Below are 26,149 nucleotides of genomic sequence, written 5' to 3'. Positions count from 1 at the left end.
GACTGGCAAGCAGGACCAGTTAGGTTTTCATTTCACTCATCCGTTGGTCTATATTTCACTGGTCTATATTTCACTGGTCTATATTTCACTGGTCTATATTTCGTATGAAACAGGGTTGCTTTTCAACACTAAACTTGCCAGCCGGACCACTTGGTGTGAGTTTTGACCGTAGAATAACAAACAAACCGTAAAATTAAGCAAAATATCCACAAAAAGTTATCTTCCAAATTCTCCAAGTTTAATTTTAAAAAAGTAACAGATCAATAAATAAAAAATAGTTCTCCGTTTTCCCATCACCAAAATTAGCCCTACCTTTGGCAGCTTCGTTAAATTAGTATCGAACTAAAGATATTTTTAAAACCCATTTTAAGATAATTGTCTACAAAATAATTAACCAAACTTGCTCTTTCACCAATTTTTGTAATGAAAAAGTGAAAGACGGATTATTTTTTAAAGATTTTTTACATATATTACACATTTCTATTTCCATTCAAATTTTAACACTGTTTTTGTTTTACAATGAAGGAGATATCCCTTTTTTTTTTTAAGGATGAACAGAAAAATTTAATGTTTGGAATTATTTTCCAAATTGACAATTTGTGATGACAGTAAAAACACTCTTTTGTTTCATCGTTATTATTTTGGCAATTGATAAGAAAACAACACAACATGCATCTATCATTCAAAACCACAATAGATGATATTGATGTTTTACTGGATCCTGCTTTATAGTCTATTTATGGAGGAAGGAAAATTAAGCCCGAGTCACACTGCAGAACGATAACGATCACGACGCAAAGAGAACGCATTGTATTGGTTGAATTGCACCACGCAGAATACGCACACGCTCATTCAACCAATAGAATGCGTCTCTTTGCGTCGTTCTCGTTATCGCTGCAGTGGGACCGGGCCTTTAGTGGTCTATTCCATCAAAATTAACGTTTCATTTGAAATCCACTGTTATGATTTAATGATTCAATGATTTAGTACCGTTAGAATTAACTTTATTATAATAAATGAATAACTCAATACAAGCTTGATTAGTACAAAAAGGAAATGTATAAAACATTAATAATGATTATGTACAACAATAAATAGATAAGACTTGATAGGGTCGGGGGGGGGGGGCAGGGTCCAGGGTGTTTGGACCCGCCCCTTCTTTTGATGACCACAGTGGATGATGTTGAATGGTAAAACAGTAGGAGGGTTGACCGTGTACTTTGCAGATGCATTCCCTACATTTATATCATTGCATGCTGGCATAGTGCATCTATCATTCAAAACCACATTAGATGATATTGAATGGTCAGACAGTGGGAGGGTTGACTGTGTTATGGATGCATTCATCACATGATATTATATTGTAGGCTGGCACAGTGCATTTATCATTCGAAACAAGAGGATGGTATTGAATGGTCAGACAGTAGGAGGGTTGTACTGTGTAGATGCAATTTACCACTTGAGGCTGGCACAGTGCATTTATCATTCTACACCAATGGACGAGATTGAATGGTCAAGACAGTAGGAGGGTTGACTGTGCTGTGTAGATGCATTCACCACCTGAGGCTGGCATAGTTTATTAACCACAGTGGGTGATTTGGAATGGTCAGACAGTATGAGGGTTGTACTGTGTAGATGCAATTTACCACTTGAGGCTGGCACAGTGCATTTATCATTCTACACCAATGGACGAGATTGAATGGTCAAGACAGTAGGAGTGTTGACTGTGCTGTGTAGATGCATTCACCACCTGAGGCTGGCATAGTTTATTAACCACAGTGGGTGATTAGGAATGGTCAGACAGTATGAGGGTTGTACTGTGTAGATGCAATTTACCACTTGAGGCTGGCACAGTGCATTTATCATTCTACACCAATGGACGAGATTGAATGGTCAAGACAGTAGGAGGGTTGACTGTGCTGTGTAGATGCATTCACCTCCTGAGGCTGGCATAGTTTATTAACCACAGTGGGTGATTAGGAATGGTCAGACAATATGAGGGTTAAACCAAATGTCCAATAAACACAAAAAAAGAATCAACAGTTTCATCTTACTGTTTAAAGGTAGCAAAGACCTTTGAAAGAAAAATTACAATAAAACGTTGTCAATGAAAGACAATCGGAGTCTTCTTAGAAAATAAATAAAATGCTTTGAGATTTAAGCCACCATCTTAAACGATAGAGATGTATATATTTTTTTTAGAGCTCTTTGCGGTTCTGGTGCGCATCAAACTTTGTAAAAATCATTTTACTCTGTGATTACTTAAAGCTCGATAATTTAGAAAAAGTATATTTCGTAAATATTGTAGCAAACTGGGTAAACATTTCTCGCCAAGTAAAATGTTCAAAATATACAAATTTATAAACGGTTATTAGAAAACAACAGCCTCAGTTGTTTCGTTGTGAACTTTGTAAGTACTATATATACACACTTCATGATTCAAGAATAAATATTACCTCAAAAATATAGAAATAATACCTGGAGAATGCCGAAGTTTGTCTCCCTCGTGTGTCAAATAACGGAAATGCTGAAGAGCAGAGAGAAAGTCCTACTGTTTCTTATTTGATTTCTCAGGAAATATATTTTGGAGGATTTTTATAATTCAAAGTTGCTTTCATGATAACAATTGACACCGTTTCCCAGTACTTCACATAATAACAAGAACCTGTGAAATGTTGTTGATATTTTGTTTGTGTCAGTAAACTCACAGGCAGTGACGCTTCATGAACTTTTTATCAGATAAGAAATATCCTGCTGGAAACTGCTCTGTCCCCTACAGGTTAGTAGAAAAAGGGTCAATCATCTATTGACCCCTTGCACGCTAGCACCTGCGGCGACTGTGCCACGCTCACCATTTTGGCGGGCAATCAGGTTTACGAGTAAACGCCGCGACACCTAAAAATCGCACTTTACTGAATAACGCACAGTGACAATCTGTTGAGGGCATCATCAGGTGAATTGGTTCAATAATGCCATACAAAATGCATTTTTTGTGACCGACTGATTGCTTTAAACAACTACTTGAGGGAAATTCTTCAGATTTTAAACTTGTTTGTAATTTTTTTGGTAGCATTTGAATGTAATATTGATATGCGTAATAATTGATCAAAAAACATGACCCCAACCTCAAGGTTTTGTCTAAAAAACAAGGGGTGGGTTTGATTAGCTTCCCGTGTCGACCCTGCGATGCTCACTCGGTTGAGCCCCTGACAAAAGCTAGTCGAACGATCGCACTCACCCTCTCGTGGTGACGTCCATGCACCTTGGGCCAGCCCCCAAGTGACCCACTCCACAAGCAGGGCACTGGGGGCCGACCCAGGTGAGCCCCTGGAATGACATCAAAGCTATTCGAACGCACCGGGGCAGACCGGGTTCGACCCAGGGAAGCTAATTGAAACACCCAATATGATGACGTAATGTGTGGGATGCTGCTTTAGTAAACTTCCATGCTGCAACAAAGTGGCTAAACATGGGGCTCTCACATTTGGCATTACACAATTTGTTTGTACACATTTTAAACCTGTTCAATCTCACATGAACTCAATTGCATTTGAAATTAATTTCAGCGAAGTGCCGTTTTCGTTCAAGTAGGTCTTAAAGTAATATACCAGTGCTCTGCTTACCAACTTTGCTCAGTAATTAATTCTTACCAACTTTGCTCAGTAAATAACTCCGCTTAGCGAGTTTACTTCGCTTAGCAACTTTGCGCCCTGAATATTTTGCAGAATATAATTTATTTCAGCCTACAGTTTTCAACTGTGGAATCCCTAAAAAAAAAAAAAAAAGGGAAACGGTTTATTTTATGGTTTTCAGACACCGTCATACATGTTGAACTTTTTCAGCGATTTCGCTGGATTTTTGTCGTCTTCGAGGGCAGCACCTTCTTTTAATTGACATTAACTGTATGAGGGGAAATTGAAACAACAAAATATAAATTAGTGTTGAGACATTGAAATGCACTTCATTTTAAAGACCAAATACAAAATTGTTGAAAGGATGATGGCATTTTTTTTCTTAAAACGGCTGGGCTATTTTTCTAAACAGAAAGTGGGCGGGGACGCTAAACATGTTTTTATTTTAATCTGGCCTAAAAACAAGTTATGATCATTATTAATAAATTACAGGGTTCAAACTATTATTGCAAGGGCACAAATTCCACTTAGTAAAAAAAAAAACGTTGCTTAGTGAAATTTACCAGGCAGAATACCATATTTTGTACGGCATATTTCACAATGACTAGAATAAGTAATGTCGTCTAGTTACTAATTACAACTTCTTGATTTGTATTAATTTTGTTTTTTTACCCATACACCGATGTGTGTTAGCACTGTAAACTCAGTACTCGAGTGGGATTCGAACCCACGACCCTTGCAATTCTAGAGCAGTGTCTTACCAACTAGACTACCGAGGTTGCCCGGTAACTAGAGGCAGTTCGAATCCTATGTTTTGGCAGCGGGTACCGCAACGATATAAGATTTGTGCAACTCATAATCACAACCAATGTTTGTATGAGAGAGATTGGTTGTTGGCAGCTTGGTGTTTATATCCCCTTGTGGGAGTTTGCCGAGTTCCCTTGATGGGAAGATCATCTAAACAAACAAACATGTTTTCAGACTTACCTGATGGGAACAAAATGACGCAATGCTAAATATAATTAAACCTGACAACGACAGCTGTGTCCAAAACCTCAACCAGTCTCGGTAGCTCCTCCTAAAATGACAAAACAAGCCAGAAATATTACTTTTTGGGTTTTAGTCGCGAGCGGCTGTTTAAATCCCTTCAGAAAAAACAGTTGTACAACCACAAATCAAGATTAAGCTTGGGCGATATCACGATATTATCGAATATCGCGATATTAATTTGGACACGATTTCGATATCGGATGGATTTGGTTTTAATCGAAATATCGATAATCGCGATATATCGATTAAAACCAAAGCGATTAAATATCGCGATGTATTTGCTAGCTGAGACATCTTGCACCCCATAGGTTTGGAGTAAAACCAGAAGAATAGGTCATTAGAACACATCTCTTATGCTAGGACTGTCTCTTCTACAACTTTCACTTGGAGTTTCAAGACTGATGATGTCAAATTTAATTAATCGCGATTATATCGAATATCGCGAGATATTGTCGGCGATATATCGTGAATATAATAAATCGATATCGCCCAAGCTTAATCAAGATCGCAGTTTTCAGAATGGGAAAGGGGACTCCTGAGGGTGTTATTGTGATCTGATTTTTGGGAAGTCGCCAGTTGCAAGGAACGAGTAACCAATTAAGGAGTCCAAATGATCAATTTATCACAAAAAGAAAACTTGCATAGAGGGTTTTAACCCTCTATTAAAACTGTCTTTTTGGGAAGTCGCCAGTTGCAAGGAACGAGTAACCAATTAAGGAGTCCAAATGATCAATTTATCACAAAAAGAAAACTTGCAATAGAGGGTTAAAACCCTCTATTAAAACTGTCTTGTATAGCATGTTGGGGAACACAAAGCGTTTGTAATGAAATGAATATGATCGGAAAGATATTTTAACAGTAGAATGAAATGACTCACATAAATACATGTACCTTTTGAAATCGTTTGTGTTTTGTAAACATTTTTTACTTCTGGTTGTATTTCCAGGGGGAAATTGATGTTTAGTAGGCATTACTCACAAACCACAACACACTAAACATTGCTGTAGAACTTACCATTCTCTGAGTTCGTCAACATGTAAAAATCTGTTGCGATAATCTCGCGGAAGCTCAAACTGTGAAACAAGCGGGAACAGCGCTTCGTAAAAGTCCTGCAGGACCGCTTTGACCATGTTTGCGTCTGGGTTGGAATGCTCGATGTTGTCGTTTAGACAGACAAATTTCCTGTTGATAAAAATATACATTTTGTTTAAACTGCAATCTTTCTTGTGATGAAGTTACCAAATATAAGGGACCCTTGAACGTTCCTTGCACTGTAACTCATAGGCCTGATGAAAACCTGTCTTGTAATAAGATGTTGAAGATGTTAAGCTAACTTTTAAAAATCCAATCCGTAGTTCTGATACATCAAATTTTGAAATGGCTGCGCTATGACAGGATCAGATGACATGTCACATGAGATGTCACATGACACTGTCACATGACACTTACTTTGGGTTCTTCCTGATGTCATCGAGTTGACCTATGACCTGAGACACGTTGGTACGGATCATCTTAAAGGCAATCTCCTCGTCTCCCATAACTTCGTGTCTGTAAGAAAAAGGAAATTCAGACCAAGTTAAAATAAAAAGTCACAAATTTGTCACAAAACTTTGGCAAGTTAAGGATAACCACACAGTTATAGAACTGACTTTAATCTATTTGATTGACTGTCTTTTGAAGCCTTTGCACACATTAAAAGGAAACCAGGCCAAGTTAAAAATTCACAACTTTGTCACAAACATTTATGGCTGTACGCCCCATGCGAAGGACAGAGCAATTATGGTTAAGCGTCTCGCTTAGGGATAAAATTTGAATTATTCACTTACTTGTAATTAGTTTGACCTTTGACACTGTCCTTCATTAAATTAGTCACCGCCGGGCACTTAGCAACCAAAGCTGTCGTCACTTGAGGCTAAAAAAGAAAAATGTTTAATTTTCTCATAAACAAAATTTTGAACTTTTAGAAAATAATTGACATTTAACCACCAGCAGAAGTGAGTTTTCTGGTAAAGATAATTTATTAATAAACATACACGCAGGGTTAACTGTGGCGTTATTTGAAGGTAAATGGTTTACTCTTGAAGATCTATATCAACTAAATTTGTGGTTTATTACTTGGTGTTTAAAACAAAAAGTTGCATCCCCTTAAGGTGATCCCCTGGCTGCCACTTCCCAGGTTGTATAATAAACTTTGGTGTGATCCCTGGCTAGATGACAGTTATAGGTTGAGTGGTATATGACTGGCCCCCAAACAAAGACATTGACAAAATACGTAGACAACCAACAGAGGGCTAGATTAATAGAGCGCCGGTACGCTAATTCAGAGGTCGCAGGCCGCTATAGTAAATTTGTCTTCGTTCAGCCCCAAAATAAAACATCAATACAGTTCTTGTTAAATATGGAACTTTGCTCACCATTTTCTCTTCGTAATATTTTTCAGGCTGTAGAACTGGGTCCTCGTAAATCTCTTTCGTTAGATTCTTCGCACATTGGATGAAACTGTTCTCGAGAGAACTCAACGTCTGAAGGTCTAGAGGTAGATCAAATAATCTTGTCGCTAGAGTCCGGATTTCTCGATCAGAGAGTACCCTGTTGGATCAAAAGAAGGAAAACCATCTTTGAATTAATGATATCTTAATTTTGCAGTAATTTCTACGCTCCATGCGAAAAACAAAATTGGCACAAGAGAGAGAGTTGCAAGACTGGAATTACTTGGTGGAGGCCATGGCCTATGTTCTGCCGCTGGTCTTGGCCTGGGTGCCCCTCCAGAAATTTCCCCATAGACTTATAAGATTTTCAAAAAAATGGAAGTGCTTTTTGCAAAATGAAAATGGCCTTAAAATTTCAAAAGAAGGGAATCATCCTTGCATCAATGTTATCTTGATTTGTTATGCAAGTTTATAAATCATTGTCTTTTAGAAATTGATGTGTCATGAGGTTTTCCGGTGAGCCATGTCCAGACCCTCCTGCTTGGATTCCAGTGGATAGCGATCCAAGTCTCTGTACTTGTAAACAAATGTAACCCCAGGTACTGTGAACTTCTCACATGTTTTCTCCGACACCCAATTTCAACCAAAGTGGATTAACAGTGGGTAAAATACCTTGTCCTGGAGGGTACTTATCCGCTGGTTGTTCTGGACAAATTTGGACAAGGTCCCCAATCTATGAAACAGTCTGTCTGCTAAATCCACTAGTTTCTGCATTGACTGTAGCAACATTCAAGAATTTACTAAAGAGTCCTGCGCAGCGTCGAGAACTAATCAACCCAAGGATCAAGTTGGCTCAGTGGTTTCTTGTCCAGCCTTTCATCTCAGTGGACCCGAGATCGAGTCTCGCCTCAGACCAGAGCCTTGCATGTGGATTGGGTTTTCAATTTTCAGTCCCTATTTGGTTGCATGGGTATCAACATTGGGGTTTTCCTCCCACATCTAAAACTGAAAACTTCTTCCTTGTTCAGGCCCGATACATCACGAAGGCAATACAGGTGATTGCCTCCTCGCCCCATGGTCACTGCCAATTTACAATTTCCTCATAAGGTGCCCTTTAATAATAAAAGCCAGTTCTTATATAGCGCATTTCACAATAACCATATCAATGCGCTTTACATTAGTCCCCTGGTCATGGGGCCAATAACATCCCTTTTTAAGGCTTCTCAGCTCCCTTGGAAGTATACAACCTGGGCAACAGTTTACCAAGGACAAAATGCCTTGGTGCCCTTGCTCTTTCAAAAGCGAAGCATACATACCTGCTTGTTCCTATTCATCAGTATATTGGCGCCAATTGCGCCGGTGACGTGAAATCAAAATAAATAAATACTCTCTGCAACTCTTTGACAACCAGACTTACCCCGAGTGGTCGGTGTCGAACTCGTCAAATATTTCATTGGTATTGACCTCCTTAGGGGAACCTATGATGTAGTACATGTAGGAGAAGGCAAACTGCATGTCTTTAGCGTGGCGGATCTGGTGGGACGACGTAGCGTCAAACTGGGCTGGAAATCTGAAGATAAATAAGGGACAGGAATTTTTTAAACATGGGTTCGAATTCCACCAACAGTGCTTGTGGTTTTATGCGTTTGCAGAACTCTTGCAAAGAGTATGTTTGAAGGCAAAGTATATCTGTGGTTTTTTGATTTGTTTAATTGTTTTTGGACTTCAACAAAGGAGTGGGACTAGAGTGGGACTTAACCAAAGAAAAATTTACTAGAGTGGGACTTGAACCTCTGGATTAAGACGTAGGTGCTTTACCAATTGGGCTACGGTCGATTGCCTCCCTATTGTCAATATTTTTGATTGGAGGTACCAGTCAGAAGCATTCAACCTGTAACCGTTGTTTAGCCAGGGACACAAACTTACGATACAACCGGGGAAGCGGCAGCCAGGGGATCACATCAAGGGACTGCAACTTTTGTATTTTAAACATCAAGTAATAAACCACAAGGGAAACTGACTGAGTAATCTCAACATGTGTTGTGTTACGCAGATAAAAGAACCCAGTGCAGTTCTCGAAAAGTGAAGGGGTTTGCCCCGGTGTTCCTGGCTTGATTGGCAGCATATTGCGCCAGCAGCACTTTGTTAACTATTACATGGTGCTATGTAAAAGGAGTAGGTCTCAAAATTCAAACATAGTCTCACATAAATACCTTGCAGGAAAATGTTTGAGCTCCTTGAGCGTCTTGAGCGTCACTGAGGGATGGATATGTGCGCTATATAAAGAAGCCACTATTATTATTATTATTATTATTATTAAATTGTAAATATTTTTGGGTTGAACAAAGACAAATTTGCTAGGGTGGGACTTGAACCTTGAACTCTGAAGACTTACTCTGACTGTAGCTCGTTCATGATGTCTATATCAATCATGTGAGGAATATGACCAGGCACTTTGCGAGAGATGAAACCAAAACGTTGGTTGTACAACCTGTTGACGTGTATCAACGAATCGGCGAAGGTGTCTAACGTCTTGCGCCCTCTATAGTTCGGAGATTGATAATCCGACAGTCTATCTTGTTTCTTTTCCTCCTGCGACAAAGAAAGAGGGAGATTTATATACACGTGGTTCATTTGAAATGCATTGCCTCAAAGTACATGCATTTTATAACAGGGCGTACTAAACGCCTTACAAGCGCTAGAGAGTTTTTAACAAGTGTGCACCCAGAGCAGTCTTTTTGGGTTAATAATAATAACAATAATAATACTATTCGTTTTTTATATAGCGCTTTATACACCATTTCTCAAAGCGCTTCCAACATTATTATTCTGATCACTGGGCCATTTCATTCCTTACCCCATCTCAGCTAGGGAGTATACAACCTATGCTGCCAAATATGTAGCGCACTCTAAGCTAAACCAACCACGACGTGCAGCCCACGGCAACGAGGCTGGGCTTATGTGCCTTTTTTTTTTTAAACCCCTGAGAGACCTGATGCATACATGCTTAGGAAAATTTTGCAACTGTAACTAAATGACTCAGCGACTACTGAAGGTCTTCTACTGAAGACCATAGATTGAACAAGCTTGACCCTTGAAAGGGCAAATCTCTTATTTTTACTAAACACAAATGCTTCTGCGCCCTACTTCATAGCAGCGTTAATTTTCAAAGACCAGTCTTCTCACTGGGTGTATCACAACATATGCATAAAACAACAAACCTGTGAAAATTTAAGCTCGATTGGTCAAAATCTAATTCCGAGGTCTCAAAATCAAATTTGTGGAAAATTACTTCTTTCTCGAGAATTATGTTACTTCAGAGGAAGCTGTTTCTCACAACATTTTATACTACTGTACCAAGCTCTCCCCATTACTGGTTACCAAGTAAGGTTTTATGCTAATAATTATTTTGAGTAATTACCAATAGTGTCCACTGCCTTTAGGCAGAAAATATTGCTTTTTGAACTCATATATAAGATGGTCTCTAAACACCTTCAGGTCTTACCCTCAGAATCATTTCAAATGCCTCCGTTCTCTCCCACGGCAGAAAGCTGTTTTTCCTGATGAATCTATCAGCATCTTCTGCAATCTTCTCAGCCTCTCGCTCACTGACATCATCCAGAGCAACTCTATCTTCCCGTTTAATTTTCTTCAACATCTCGTCACCGGTCGTTTCCAGTTTCCTCTTTCTCATAAGCTCATCCCCATTTTGAGCGTTCATCCTCATTTTTACAGGATATGTTTTAGAGTCGACAGGACTGTTATACTTTGCGCCTAAGCGTCTAGTTACATTAAGGTGTGAAAACTTGTCAAGTACACTTTCACTGTTTGTGTTCCTTCGTTGATAGTCTTCGTTTGATAGAAGTTTTCGTCTAAGAATGTGTTCGTCTTGGTCTTGGGGTCTTAGTTCAATTCCAGTTTTCTTCTTTCTCCCTATGTGTGATTTCTTTATAGGCACGTCTTGGTTTATAATTTTTTTTTTCGAGTCATCTTCACCAACATTCTTGTGCGCGGCTTCTTTGTTTACTTTTACAGCTGGCTTATCAAAAGTATTCCCCCGATCTGCCCTAAACTGGTCCAAACCGGCTGGAACCGGTTTTAAATCCACTGGTACCCGAAGAGCATTTCCCATTTGGTCATTCTGAAGGAAAGGCCGGTTCCCTCCGCCAGGAGGTAGTTGGTTCCCTTGATTGAAATGTGGCTCGTTGATGAGATTCGGATTATTCCAGTTACCATCGTGGCGTTCATTGACAGCAAAATCCGGTCTGCCCCGGTTCAAACCAGTGTGCTCAATGGGTTTCTTATTGAACAGAATCGGCTCCTGAAACGTCTCGCCATAGGGCTTCTTACGATTGAAATTCACATTCATTCTGTTGTCATTATTAATCCTCAAGTTGTTGTGGACATTGTCATCTTTTGCTGAGCTCTGTTTCATATTGAATTTGTTTACGTCTGCAAATCTCCGGTTGTCTGACAGACCATCTTGAACTTTCTTCACATCTTCTTTTGGGTCAGCGGGAGGTTTTGCAGCAAGAGGCTCCAGTTGCTGATTCAACTGTTGCTGTTTCAGTTGAAGCTGCGGTTTCTGCTGTTGTTGTTTAACTGGCTGCTGTTGCTGCTGTTGTTGTTGAACTGGCTGCTGTTGTTGTTGTTGAACTGGCTGCTGTCGTTGAACTGGCACATGCTGCTGTTTAACTGGCAACTTCTGTTGATTCGCGAGCTGTCGTTCCCCATTTGGCAGCTGTGGTTGCTGAATTGGCAACTGCTGTTCCTGATTCTGAAACTGTTGCTGTTGATTCGGCGGCTGCTGTTCCTGATTACGAAACGGCTGCTGTTGATTCAGTGGCTGCTGTTCCTGATTACGAAACGGCTGCTGTTGATTCAGTGGCTGCTGTTCCTGATTACGAAACGGCTGCTGTTGATTCAGTGGCTGCTGTTCCTGATTACGAAACGGCTGCTGTTGATTCAGTGGCTGCTGTTCCTGATTACGAAACGGCTGCTGTTGATTCAGTGGCTGCTGTTCCTGATTACGAAACGGCTGCTGTTGATTCAGTGGCTGCTGTTCCTGATTACGAAACGGCTGCTGTTGATTCAGTGGCTGCTGTTCCTGATTACGAAACGGCTGCTGTTGATTCAGTGGCTGCTGTTGTGGTTTCACTCTCAGCTGCTGCAAGTGTTGTTGTTGACCTTGTTGCTGTTGTTGATCACGAAACTGTTGCTGTTGATTTGGCAACTGCTGTTGCTGATTATGAAACTGCTGCGGCTGATTCCCCGCATCGTGTGGTGGCCACACCTTCTGCAGGTTTATCGGTTTATGTTGACTAATTTCTGGCTGATGTACTGGTTGGCGTTGCTGTCGTTGGTAGTATATCGGTTGATGTTGGATTGGTTGCTGTTGATTTGGTTGTTGCAATGGAAGCTCTTGTTGCTTGGCTACGTTCTCCCGTTGGCCTTGAGCTGGTCGCCGAGACTCGTCATGCTGTTTCTGAAGCTGCCTCAACTCTTCCCGAAGAGCTTCAATGGAGTCCCCTTCCCCGTCCTGTTTCGCATCGTGCAGTTTGTCCTCTTTAAAACCAGGTTCTGTTTTTTTATAATCTGTTTCTTTCTTAGTCAGTTCCACATCCGGTAGCCGACCCTTCCTCTGCCCTTGCAAGTTTAAATTCAGATCTGCATCCACTTTCTGAATTCTCTCCTGATGCACTCCTTTTTTTCTAGTTCCCACGTCTTGTACTTTTTTATTTAGACTTAAGCCGCCATCCCTATCCTCTTTTGGAACACGGTCTTCCTTGACGGGATCTTGAAATGGCTCCTTCTTGCCAAACTTAGTCCTTTTCAAGGAGTCTAATTGATCTCCATCTTCTCTGAACTTTTCCCCGACTTTCGGTTGGAGCCGTGCGTCTGATTTCTGTTCTTTGAGTCTGGTGTCTTTGAAGTCATCTTTAAGACGGTCTGGTTTCTCAGGGATGTCTTCTACATACTCCGGGGACTGCGCCAGGTCCAGCAGGAGTTGAGCCTTTAATTTCTTCAGTCCCTTCTCGGTGATGTCTCCTTTATGACAAAAAACAAAAAATCAAAATAAATTAGCGAGAAGTATAACATTGAGCTTGCTGCTGTTAGAAAGCTAGTTCCCAGTCATAGCACTTTGCATCCTTGAGCAAGACACTTTAAACGATAATTGCTTATAATATCCTGGCAGGTTTAATGTTCGACCTCATAACATGACTCAATTTTGCCACGTTAATTTTAAACAGTAAATGTCATAAAATTAATTCTCAACTCTTAAGTCAAGTAATTTCTCCTCAAGTCAAGTCAAGTCAAGTCACAAGTAATTGTTCCCCAAGTCAAGTCAAGTCAAAAGTAATTTTTCCTCAAGTCAAGTCTAGTCCATGAAATTGGCGACTCAATTCTTACTCGAGTCCAACTCAACGACTGTTGGATACTGTTTTTTGACAATAACCAACGTTGTCTGCGTCCTTTAAAACCACAAGGTTTTCCTACTTCAATTATAATTCAGTATACCTGTCAAAAAATTAATGAGCACTTTGATATGCCCCTCGGCCGTGATAAAGCGCTCTATAGGAACAGTGCATCTATGTCATAGTTACCATCAGCCAGCTTCTTCTCCAATTCCGCTAACTTTTCAGCAACAGCTTCACTGGGATTTTCAAATTCAGTATCAAGAAGACTCACTGGAGGGTCCATGACCTTGGGAATTTTAGGCGCCCTAGAGGTCAAGAAAAAAAAAATGAAACTAAGGATAACTTGTGGGAAACTTTGTCCACAAAGGGTAAATCGTTTAGGAATAAGTTGTGGAGGGAATCTTTTGTTCATGGTTAGGGACCTTGTCAAACCCGGCTTGAAATCCGCGTGCTGCGTTCGCAATGGAAACACGGCAAGTATGAACCGAGCAACGTGAATTTTGAAACGGTGGTAGTTCGAACATCAGACGGAAACTGCCCTAGCCGAGGTTTGAAAAAGGCCTTTAGACACTTTTTTTTAAACAACCCTAGCAGTGCCCTGTCTTAATCACTTGTTGTGTGACTGTTTAGGTGAATGGGGGGGTGGTCAGCAAACTCAATCTCCTCATACCTTTTAGATTCATCTACGTCATGAAATAAGTCGCGGAATATTTCATCTTCTTCTTCGTTTAAGTCTTCCTTGATGTCCGCATCTTCCTTGGCAACAATCAGGGCTCGCTCCGAGATGGGAATCGTGTTAACCGTCAGATTGAACTTGACCTGTGGAGTAAAAGTAGTAATCAATAATTAGTAAATACCTTTAAAAGTTGATTGGTTGAAATCCCTGACCAACCAATGATTTGCGTCTGCTTCTGTATACACTGTGAGACACCCCGACAACACAGCCATGAGAACGCGAGTCCAATTTCTGATGGTAGAGTTCAACCCCCTGTATTTTTAACCGCATGAGGGCGATGCGTCCTGCAGTTTTAATAGGCGTTTTGTCACTTTTGTTGTGCCGTAGTTTTAAGTTGCTTTAGAGGTGGATTATAATGGCTCCTTTAAAGGAACGTTACAGAATTGGTAAGAAACATAAATCGTGAAGATCACAGGCTAACATTAACTTACATGGTCTAATGATGATGATAGTAGAAGACATCTGTCTGAAATGTCATATTTGATGTGAAATAAATATTCTAACTTCGCGTTTGGAGTTTAGCGCTCAGTGAGCGTTTTATTCATTTTTATTTTGGCATCAATGCAATGCAAAATTTGTTATATGTTTTTCTCTATTCTCTCATGACCCAGATGGCCAATCGATCTCAAACTTCTACAGGTTTGTCAGTTTATGTATATGGTGGATTACATGAAGTGCTTACACTGCCAGCAACTGTTTTGTTAGCAAAAACCAATTCTGTAATGTTCCTTTAAAGGTCTTATTGTCCGTGATGGATATGAATGCTGTGGTGGTAAATGTGTTCCAGGATCCAGTCTTGAATAACTCTTTTGGGTTTGAATAATTATACCCCTGGAAGTAATACAAAAATGTTTTAGAGCGCCCTCATGTGGTCGAAAATAAGGCCCATTGTTGAATTGTTTTGGACTGGCTCCCCACAAACAAACAAATTATGAGACAGCAATATTTGAGTCAGCACCGGCATGTTAACCCAAAATTCAGGGGTCCAAAAACGCGCTCTAGTCATGTGTGTGTTCGATTTGACTTACGTTCACTGGTGTATGGTCCGCCTTTTGGCCCTCCAAAGAGAACCCTATCAGGGTATCGGAAACATTACTATGAAGAAGGAGCGTGATTAACTTGAACTTCTGGGCAACGGTGGCCGTCCGTATCACTTTGCTATCATCATACTGGGCTTCAGTTATTGTAATGTTCTCTCCAAAGATGTGCGTTAAGTTAATGTATAAGACAGCGACACCTGAAGACAAAATAATTTTGTTCTAGTCGTTATCGTGTTTTTTTGCAATTTCACATATATAAATACAAAAATATAAATACAAAAATAATTACAATTTTTTTTTTATATAAATAGGATAAAACTCTTAAAACCATCTAACCTTGAGGGACAGTGATGTTTGCAGGTCCCTTGATGTCCACTCGGTATAACCTATGAAAGTTGGCTGTGCCACAATCTCCAGCGTCAAAACCACATTCTGCAACGTTGCACGTCTGCAAAACATCAACCATAAATAAATATTATAATACTTGAACAAGAGTTTCTGAGTTTTGCCACAAAACCTCGCAAAGTAGACATCCTTTTCAGTGAGTGGGTGTGTTTAAAGGCAGTGGACACTATTGTTAATTTCTCAAAATAATTATCAGCATAAAACCTTTCTTGGTATTGAGTAATGGGGAGAGGTTGATAGTATAAAACATTGTGAGAAACGACTCCCTCTGAAGTGACGTAGTTTTCGAGAAAGAATTTTCCACGAATTTGATTTCAAGACCTCAAGTTTAGAATTTGAGGTCTCGAAATCAAGCATCTGAAAGCACACAACTTCGTGTGACAAGTTTTTTTTTCTTCTTTCATAGTTATCTCGCAACTCCGACGACCAATCAAGCTCAAATTTTCACAGGTTTGTTATTTTATGCATATGTTGAGATACACCAAGTAAGAAGACTGGTCTTTGACAATTACCAATAGTGTCCATTGTCTTTAAAATGAACTATTTGAGACATTAAACTTAATGCCTGGGGCTGTCAGCAACCCTACTGGTTTGTGCATGATCCAAATAAGTCAACTTTGTGGAAAAAGGAATTACATAGAGATAATAGATGTAATTCACGAGCCTCAAAGTGTGGCGTCAGATGTTCAGGCTACCTTACACTCACCTGATCACAGTAGCGATCAGCAATCCATCCATTGGCACAACCGGTTTTACAGTACACTGTGGAAAAAAAAAACAGTTTAAAGCCATTGGACACTTTCGGAACAGAATTTTTGTTTAAAGTTCACAGATTTACAAATAACTTACAGGTTGCACAGAAGGTAATGGTGAAAGACTTCTCTTGAAATATTATTCCATGAAATGCTTTACTTTTTGAGAAAAGATTAAAACAATATCAATTCTAGATATCGAGAATTACGGATTTATTTTAAACACATGTCATGACACGGCGAAACGTGCGGAAACAAGGGTGGGTTTTCTGGTTATTTTCTCCCGACTCCGATGACCGATTGAGCCTAAATTTTCACAGGTTTGTTATTTTATATACAAGTTGTGACACACGAAGTGTAGGCATTTGGACAATACTGTTTACCGAAAGTGTATAATGGCTTTAAGTATAAGGGTAGGTGGTTTTCAGTGAAAGAACCTCAAATTCCAATAGAGGAGATGGGTTCCAGGGTGAATGTTTACAATTACAACTACTTTTCTGATAACAGCTGATAAGACTCACAGTGAAACCGGTTATGTAGAATTAAGAGATTTTGGATAATGGGAAATTCATGTAATGGCTAAGAATAAACTATAAATAACAGTAAACTTGCGGGTACAACCATGTACTAATGTAATGAGGGAGTGTAATGGCTCTGAAATGAGCCGGTTTGGTCTTGATGTTTCGAACAGTATCTGCTCGACTTCAGGAGAAACATGTAATGGCTAGTTGGTAACGACAACACTTACTATCAGTGAAATCTAGCGCTGCTTCTCTGTCTGCTGCAACACCACCTACGCCGCTCTTTGGCGTTCCTGTTAAAAACAATCAAACCAAAAGTAAACTTAATTTTAAAGTCGTGTCAGTGCAAAAATTTCAACATAATAATAATGGTAAGAATAATAGTTAAAATAATGCACACATATCCACCCTATACGAAAGAAAGGAAACAGACACAACTAAACTAGAATGGCAAAGGTTGTGGGTTCGAATCCAACCCGAGTAACATGCCTGTGATATTTTTTCACAGGACTCGGGAAAGTACTGAGTATACAGTGCTAACACACATCGGTGTATGGGTAAAAAAACAAAATTAATACAACTAAACTAGTCCTTGAAAACCTTGTTTGTGACGGGTTCTCTGCGATTTCTCGCTGAACGGTTTTTGAAAAATCCGTCCTAAGGTCTTACCAGAACAATCCCCGCCGTCCCAGTCACACTCCGAGTTATTACACGCTGTGTCACAATAATTATCACGAATCCACGATGGGGGACACCCCTCGGCACAATTTGGAACAGGCCAGGTAAGGTAAACCTAAGGGGAGGGAAAAGAATTCTGTCAAGAGAATTTATTTTTATTTTCAGTACACGGTCAACCCTCCTACTGCCTGACTGTTCAATATTATCCATCGAGGTTTTGAATGATACTATGCCAGCCTACAATATATCATGTGGTGAATGCATCTACACAGTACAATGTCAACCCTCCTACTGTCTGACCATTTAAAATCATCCACCATGGTTGTGATTGACATATAAACTATGCCAGCCTGCAACATGATATCATGTGGTAAATGCATCTACACAGTACACAGTCAACCCTCCTACTGTCTGACCGTTCAATATCATTCAATGATAGGTAAACTATGCCAGCCTGCAATATAATATCATGTTGTGAATGCATCTTAACAGTACACAGTCAACCCTCCCACTGTCTGACCATTCACTATAAACCACTGTGGTTTTGAATGACAGAAAAAAACTATGACAGCCTCGATGGAATAATGTGGTGAATGCATCCACACAGTACACAGTCAACCCTCCCACTTCCTTATCATTCAATATCATCCACTGTGGTGATGAATGCATCTACACTGTGCACAGGCAACCCTCCAAAAATGGCAACAAGAGTAGGAGGATGAACCTTGAACATCTTCTACACTACTTCTTCCCCATACCTTCTGCCCTCTGGAGTGCGTGTAGAAATCGTCCGGCCAGACCGGTTTCCCGAACATGGTGTCGTCGTTTAGATAGATAAACTTTTTTGATAATCCAGGAATCCGGTGGAGATTGCTCTCTATCGCCGGTGAACTAAACGTTGGGAGGTGCGTCTTGTTTGGGAAAATATCCTGAATTGATTAGAAAAAAATTAACAACAATATTTTTGATTAAACCTTGAAGAGTTTTTGTTTTGCCAAGAATGAGTCACATCCCTGTTACTATGTGATAGGCTGTTGAAAAAGAAACCGTGAACTGTGAGCACAAAGCGTGAAAGCTTGCAAGCGTGAAAGCTTCCGGGTGCGATAACTGCTTACATGCATAGTTTGATACCCCTACTTTGCAATCTGGGATGTTCCATATGGTTGTATCTTTTTTAATTTTCTTATGAATTTGATCTTAGTTATGAAACATTTCTTTTAAATATAAATAAATTTAAAACAAAATATTGTAAAAAAAACGGATTTCGGGTTAAAAATGGAGAAATCACATGCCACACATGCCTGCCTGCCTAAGTAAAATAACTCAACTCTGGAATAAACTTCCAAACCACATCAGAGACACAACATCCTTCAAAACATTCAAGACCTTTCTGAGGCCTACTATCAATAACTTATTTATTACTTCTGTGCCTCAGCACCTTTTGAGCAAACCTTTGATTTTGTTGCTTTGTAAATTCTGATTGATTGATTGATTATGAATGTAAACATTTTGGTCTGGAATCCCATCTCACCTCGTGTGTAATTATACTGATGCGTTGATTATCAAGGTTTAACCATGAAGGGATCTGACCATTGGTTACGATGTAAACATGGCGGATCCATGGCGCATTCTGTTCCAGAGACCGAAGGGAATATCTCATTTCCTAAAAGAAGAGACAAAGAAATCTAATAAAACATAATTTAAAGGTTATTGTTTAAGTTTTCAGGGTAAACTAACTCCTATGGTCTCTTTTTGTGGTAACGGTCCATCGAGTCAATAAGTGATGTCATAGGTCACATGATCAGTACCTCGTTGTCTTCGAATCTGCTGGAGGAGACATCCTCGTCTTGGCTTGACTCTGTTTTCTCCAGACCCCAGACGAGGTATGCTGCGCCGACCTTCATCCCAGATTCTCCTTCACTCTTCTCAAACTTTGGGGAGAGGAAAAAACTTGTTAAAATTGACCAAACTAATTTCAAGACTTGCCCTTAATGTTGCCGTTTTTATTGGACCCCAAACCACCCACTATAGAGGCAGTGGACTTATCGGTGATTACTTACTGTTAGTGTTACTCACTAAACAACCGTTAGAATAAAAACCTAATTGGTAATGAGCAATGGAGAGCTGTTGATAGTATAAAACTTTGTGAGAATTGCTCCCTCTGAAGTAACGTAGTTTTTGAGAAAGAGGTAATTTCTCACTTAAATAATAAAAGACTTCAGGCCTGAAGCCTCTTATTAGAAATCTGAAAAGACCCAAATTTGTGCTAAACGGGTGTTTTTTTCTATCATTATTCTCTTGCAACTTGGACATGGAAGAGTCTTCTGGGGTAGGGAGAGGGGTGTGAAAGATATACCTCAGTTATAAATGTTTTTGTGACTTCCACAGTCTTCAATGTAATGACGGCGACCCCTGCGCTAGTGGTGAGGTCAATGGCCCTGACATTGTCTCGCTGGTCCTCAGGAATTTTCTTCTGAAGTTCGTCTTCCGTGACGTCTTTTCCGACGTTGGAGACAAAGACGACGTCCTTTAATTCAGCAGCGCCCTCTGCTTGCCAATCACTTGTCTAGGGTTGAAAAAGAACATTGTACAATTTATTTAATTTTCCATAAAAGTGTCCATAAGATATTACATTATCTCGTTTTAATAATAAACTAATACAACAAATAGTTAACGGCCCGACATTGCGACCCAGAGTCTTTCTCGAACATTTAGCCTTCGAGAAAAGGTCAGCTAAGGTCGTCAGGCCATTAAATACTTTTTGTTGTTCTTATTGTCTGTACTTGCATTTTTACCTGTGAAATTAATAAATAAATTGAAATAAAATGAAATTATAACATAGGTCCTTTTGGTTGGTTAGTTGTTTGTAATGTACTAACTCTATTTACTAATAAACTAATAACGACATTTATAAAGCGCAACAGCATATCCAACCCAAGGGCACTCAAGGCACTCACAAAAAGAAAAGTTATTAAAATGGCGTGTCAGTTGAGAATGGCATGGGAGTTGAGAATGTTTGAGGAATGGTTTAAGTAAGCCTGATCAACAGGAATAATTATTCTAAAGTTTGGTAATCTTTTAAAGTTTGCGATACTTACTAAATATCCTTTAGAAAGTGAAACATTCCTGCCAGTCATGAGTACATATGGTTTCTCCTTCATGATTGCATTCACTGTAAACAGAAAACAAAGACAACCCGGTCTTCATCGTAATGAACTGATTTGTATCTCCACATAAACAAAAAGGAACCAGACTATTTCCATTGTCCTTACTTACGCTCTTGTAGCACCCTTGTAGTTTATTCAAGTGGTCCATTTTTTCCAGTTACCCACACTTACCATCGGCTTGGGTTTTGAACTGTGCAATCGTCATGTTAGCCGTGGCCGACTTAGACACGTTGAACAATCGCCTTGCTTCCAGGAATTCCAGATGGGTCATGGCCAAGTCAGACTTTTCTACTCGACCCGGAAGGAGCGAGCCGAAGACGAGAATACGTCCTGGGACACAGTTGTCATGGTTACACTGGATGGAATCTGTATCGCCTGGTTTTGAGGTGGACCTTACAGAAATAAGAAGAACAAACAAATTGAAGAACTTTTGTTTCCATTTTGAGGGGGTTAAAGGCTCTGGAAACTATTGGCAATTACTCAAGAATTATTGTTAGCATAACACCTTACTTGGTACAAGCAATGGAGAGCTGTTGATAGTATAAAGCATTGCGAGGAACAGCTCCCTCTGAAGAAACAATTTTTTTTAAGAAAAAGGTAATTTCTTCCTCAAATATAATAAGGCTTCAGGCCTGAAGTTTTTTTAATATTTTTTAGGAACCTGAAAGCACACAAAGATGTGCAACAGTGGTGCTTTTTCTTTCATTGTTCTCTCGCAACTGTGATGACATATTTTTATGCATAAGTTGGGAATACACTAAGTGAGACTTTGGCAATTACCAAAAAGGTGTCCAGTGCCTTTAAATTTAAACCCTTACTCCCTATGTTTCAACTTGATATAAACAAGAATCTTACTTTGCTAGCTCTTTCTCGACCTTTGTCTTGACCCTTTGGAGGTCAGCTTTGAGTTTCGGGTCAGATCCATTGACCCAAGTATAAACAGCATCAATCGGGATTGGCAAGCACATCCTGAAAATAAGAAAAGAAACAGGTGATCAGCTTTTGGTTAAATGCAATACAAACTTAATACATTTGCACCATAGAAGTAGTGCCCAGGCCTGTATGCTTCTGTTTCTACTTAGTACTAATAGGTACCCTCCAAGGAAAGTGTACATTTCTACTATATTTCAAGGGCACCAAGGCAATGACCAGTGGGCATGGAGGCAATCGCCATTGTTGCCCCTTACCAGATGAAAATTGCAATGCACTTTTAAGACCTGATAGTAACATCTTATTATTTGATTGTAAAACACTTAAGACCACAGGCTTGTCCAGTCCTGAGTTGACTAGCCCGATGCTTAATTCACAAGCCTAAGGCCTGATAGTAGCATGTTATTATTTGATTGTAAAACACTTAAGACCACAGGCTTGTCCAGTCCTGAGTTGACTAGCCCGATGCTTAATTCACAAGCCTAAGGCCTGATAGTAGCATGTTATTATTTGATTGTAAAACACTTAAGACCACAGGCTTGTCCAGTCCTGAGTTGACTAGCCCGATGCTTAATTCACAAGCCTAAGGCCTGATAGTAGCATGTTATTATTTGATTGTAAAACACTTAAGACCACAGGCTTGTCCAGTCCTGAGTTGACTAGCCCGATGCTTAATTCACAAGCCTAAGGCCTGATAGTAGCATGTTATTATTTGATTGTAAAACACTTAAGACCACAGGCTTGTCCAGTCCTGAGTTGACTAGCCCGATGCTTAATAGGAGACTTTCCAACGCTAGGTGGCAGCAGACATACCGGGTAAATTTCCATTGTTTACGTAGTTCTGAACATGCGCATAATTCTGAGAACAATGGATTTACCCGGTAAGTCTACTGCCCTCTATCGTCCCAGAAAGTCTCCCATTCACAAGCCTAAGGCCTGCAGTACAGTGTTAGTTTTTAGCTCTAGAGCTGCTTAAACACAAAAAGTAGCTAGGCGTAAAAACATTACGCCTATCAAAATATGGTCACCAGCCAAACTACAATGTCACACGTACACAATTTGTGACTGATGTCCTGCTCATTTCTGCTTAACAGAAAAATGTTTTAAAGCAATATTTTCTACTTAAGCAGCTATTGTTATTGAGCCCTGGGTCCAGATTCATAGAGCTGACAGCCTTTTAGCAGAAAATATTGCTTAACAATTGTCTGCTTGTAGCAGAGTAAGCAGGTTACCAGTTGAAAACTGTACATGTGACATGGTAGTTTGACTGGTAACATTATTCTAGTAAGCAAATTGTTTGTGCTTAGCGGCTTTTTCTGCTTCAGCAGCTCTATGAAATTGGGCCCCAGTGTCATCATCAAGCCTGCAGCTGATTTCACGATACTTTTCGCAAACTGCGCAAGTCCATTTGCGCAACGTTTATGGCACAAGTTGCTCCGTAAACTTTGCACAAGTAGACTTAAAGTTTCAGGAAATCGGCTGCTGACATCCATGGGATGGTCCGACTACGTGGCATGTTAATTACACACCTGTTTTGAAAGGCTTTCCCGGCAATGTTGTCATGGTAAATATTGAACATCTGTGAGTACTGGTCCCGACTCCATTCTAGGGAAGACTGAAACATGCAACAACAAAGGAGGAAGAAACAGCTGTCAAAACTATAAATTCATTTAGTTTTTTGTTTAGTTTTTTTTTTTTTATGCAAGTCCCCTGACACACAAGGCCTGAAGGCCACTTCAAGGTGTGGGCTACAATTATTTTTTCCAGAGGCCGTTGCCACCTACTCCTAGGGCTGAAACAGGGTTACCCCTTTTACAGTCCATACGGGTAGGCTTGGGTATCATCAATCAGAAGCCTGGCCGGTAGAGCAGAAAGCACTACCTCCCCAATTTATCTAGTAAATTCATCTATCTCCTGCAAGTACAATAGAACAATTTACAAAACATATAACTATGAGTGAAGTGCTGTGTCTGACTGTTTCATCTTGTGTTTTTTCTTCTTTTTGTATGTTTTTTCTGAAGGGAAATGTTATTTATTGACGTGATCCATTAGAGGCATAAAATCACTGTTTCAGAGATGTGATCTTTTTCTGAATTGTCCACAAAATGTTAAATTTTATTTACTTTTCAAAATAAGTTGGGCCTACTTTTAATATGAAAACAAGTTTATGACAACTGAGAAATTATAAGTTTTACAAAACTATGTACAGTTAATTAGACTTAGAGATCAGTTTTACAGTTACAGATATTAACAAAAGTAAACAAAATTTGATGTGAAATTTATGTTTGAGTTGTTTTAATACACATAAATTTGTCACTCAGAGTGTTTTGTTAGGCATTAATTATTATATGAGATGATTTTTTTATCATGAGACAGACTGGGTGGGAGTGAAAACCAGTTTGCATAAAAGAGTGTACTTTCTTTGCCAACTTGATTTGAATCTTTTGGGCAGTTGTTGCAGTTTGTGAGTGTTACGCTTTGCCTACTCTAGTTTGTTTTGGTTTTTTTTAATGATTGGCCAGCAGGGCCAGTTTTCTTGTCATTCCACTAGTCCATCACTTTTTTCACTAGCTGTCCATTTATCTATGGTACTCTCATGGTACTCTCTAGCTAGCCTAGTCTAGGTTGCTGTTCAACACTTTGATTAAAACCAGTCAGCAGAGCCAGACCACTTTCATTTCTGGACTGAACTGAAGTGAATCTGGTACGGTATTTTAACTGGCATTTGAGTTTGGACAGCAGACAACAGCTAGATGCTGTCATTTGTTAAGTGACAAAAGCAAGTTTGTTGATTAATGATCTTGAGACGAGTTGCCAAAAGATCAGTTCATCAGGTCGATTTGTTTTGGCCTCTGGCTCTGTGGTGTTAAACTGTAATCAATCTAAATAAAAAGTTTTAACAAAAACAAATGATGACTATTCTCCGTTGCGTTGCTTACCTCTCCGAAATGAAATGCAGAAACGATAATAAAAACGAGCCCCAGGAAGATTAAAATCACCCCATATCGATGGGACAGAAATGTATACGTCTGCTTCTGCACAAGTTTATACATTTCGGCCTCAATTCTGGAAGAAGATCATCAACAAAACTTAGGTTACACGTTGGCTTATGACACGAAAAACTGCTGTATGGATATCGCCATATTCTTTACCATGGTACCCAGCCCGAAAGCATTACTTTACCACGTCTAAAATCGTTTACCAGTGATGTTTTTTAAAGCTCTGCAGGGTCAATAGAGGGCGCTGTAACAAAGTGCGATATTCGTCTGCTAGCTCAAAATTCAAACTTTGTTCGGTCACTCAGCTAGTGGGCGATCTCTGTCTTTGAAATGGGATGGGGACGGGGAAATTAAAGGAATGTCTTACCTTTTGAGCAAAGAGCGTCTGATCTGCTGTGGTTGAATCGGCATAACTTGTGGCTGGCCCTTTTCTCCTTCAATTTGGGGTTGAACAAAGAAAGTGTTGACGACAGCGGGGCTTGAACCAGCAACCATTAGCCTTGAGGCGGGAGAGATTGAATAGTGCTTTCCAAAGTTGATAAACAAAGTGCGCAGGTTGGCATGGCCGGCCGAATGTTGGCTAAACATTCAACAATCGTGTGACCAAATCCAAAATTTTCTGTAAAGTTTCATGAACTGAAATAATTCTTGATTTGTTTCAAACATTAATTTAAAATATTTTTGTACATTTTCTACAATTCAAATGGCTCACTGTTGATTTTAGCATTAATGGCTCTTTAGTTTTCCAAACCCCGGTGGTGGGCAAAAACTCAAGATGTGACGTTGCAATGAAGGTCTAAAACATGGAATCAATAATACATAAATTTTTCCTTTTGCAGCATCTCTTTTGATGGCACACTGTTGAAGCGCTAATCCCGTGATTCGGTTTCTATGCCATTAATTTGCTCTAATCCTTTACAACAAAAACCCCTGGATCGAGTAGTGAATAGCCAACACTAGCTCATCCCGGGAGAACCATTGATATGAGATTAGTTGCTCTGTAATAATGATGGCGGATTTAGTTTTCAGTTCGGTAAAACCAGTGTTCACTTAACAGACTTGTGTGTCGTCCCGGAGCCGGACTAATCCTCAAGGATAAACATTATCGGAGGCGGGGACAGCACTTTCATGGGCTACCATTAGTGCAAGGTGCTGTTGAATTAAAGATGCTATGTCAGATTGTTTGCTGATTTGACCAACAAATTTTGTTCTAAAATTCAAATAGGTATTTTGATGAGGTCGATAAAGTTACAAGCTTTCATTGAGCCATTGCTAAAAAAATATCTACCAATATTAAAATAAAAGGCCCAAAATTATTGTCGGACCCCGACAATGACCGATTCTTACGTGTTTTATAAGAATATTTTTGAAGTTTTTTCAAGGTTCCCGAC

At 39.6% G+C, this 26,149-nt stretch overlaps 1 protein-coding gene across 1 annotated transcript; it reads right to left on the bottom strand.

Annotated features, from left to right (window-relative positions):
• Nucleotides 1-3,327: 3,327 nt before the first annotated feature.
• LOC117305215 (N-acetylglucosamine-1-phosphotransferase subunits alpha/beta-like) lies at nt 3,328-24,900 on the bottom strand. The gene is made up of 27 exons (XM_033790033.1): nt 24,699-24,900; nt 23,289-23,374; nt 21,685-21,798; nt 21,001-21,221; nt 20,761-20,834; nt 20,019-20,228; nt 19,471-19,593; nt 19,194-19,325; nt 18,421-18,591; nt 17,654-17,777; nt 17,212-17,277; nt 16,418-16,473; nt 15,643-15,754; nt 15,295-15,503; nt 14,201-14,349; nt 13,717-13,835; nt 12,325-13,159; nt 11,775-12,231; nt 10,617-11,702; nt 9,507-9,703; nt 8,529-8,681; nt 7,097-7,271; nt 6,509-6,594; nt 6,132-6,230; nt 5,697-5,864; nt 4,620-4,710; nt 3,328-3,900 (listed from the first exon to the last, which is right to left on the bottom strand). The coding sequence occupies exons 1-27, from the start codon at nt 24,810-24,812 to the stop codon at nt 3,820-3,822; spliced, it is 5,508 nt and encodes a 1,835-aa protein (XP_033645924.1). The 5' UTR covers nt 24,813-24,900; the 3' UTR covers nt 3,328-3,819.
• Nucleotides 24,901-26,149: the final 1,249 nt, after the last annotated feature.

The sequence above is a fragment of the Asterias rubens genome, chromosome 22, assembly GCF_902459465.1.
Source record: "Asterias rubens chromosome 22, eAstRub1.3, whole genome shotgun sequence".
Lineage (NCBI taxonomy): Eukaryota > Metazoa > Echinodermata > Asteroidea > Forcipulatida > Asteriidae > Asterias > Asterias rubens.
Note: the sequence above shows the minus strand (reverse complement) of the source record. Positions and strands in the feature narration are given on the sequence as shown.

What these genes read in the sequence shown, in the direction of transcription:
- LOC117305215 (XM_033790033.1), bottom strand. Translation starts at nt 24,812, where the DNA reads ATGTATAAACTTGTGCAGAAGCAGACGTATACATTTCTGTCCCATCGA. An exon ending in GACGTAGATGAATCTAAAAG is followed by an intron (nt 13,836 to 14,200) that starts GTATGAGGAGAT and finishes CTTGACCTCTAG; the next exon opens with GGCGCCTAAAATTCCCAAGG. An exon ending in CATTTGAAATGATTCTGAGG is followed by an intron (nt 9,704 to 10,616) that starts GTAAGACCTGAA and finishes TCTTTGTCGCAG; the next exon opens with GAGGAAAAGAAACAAGATAG.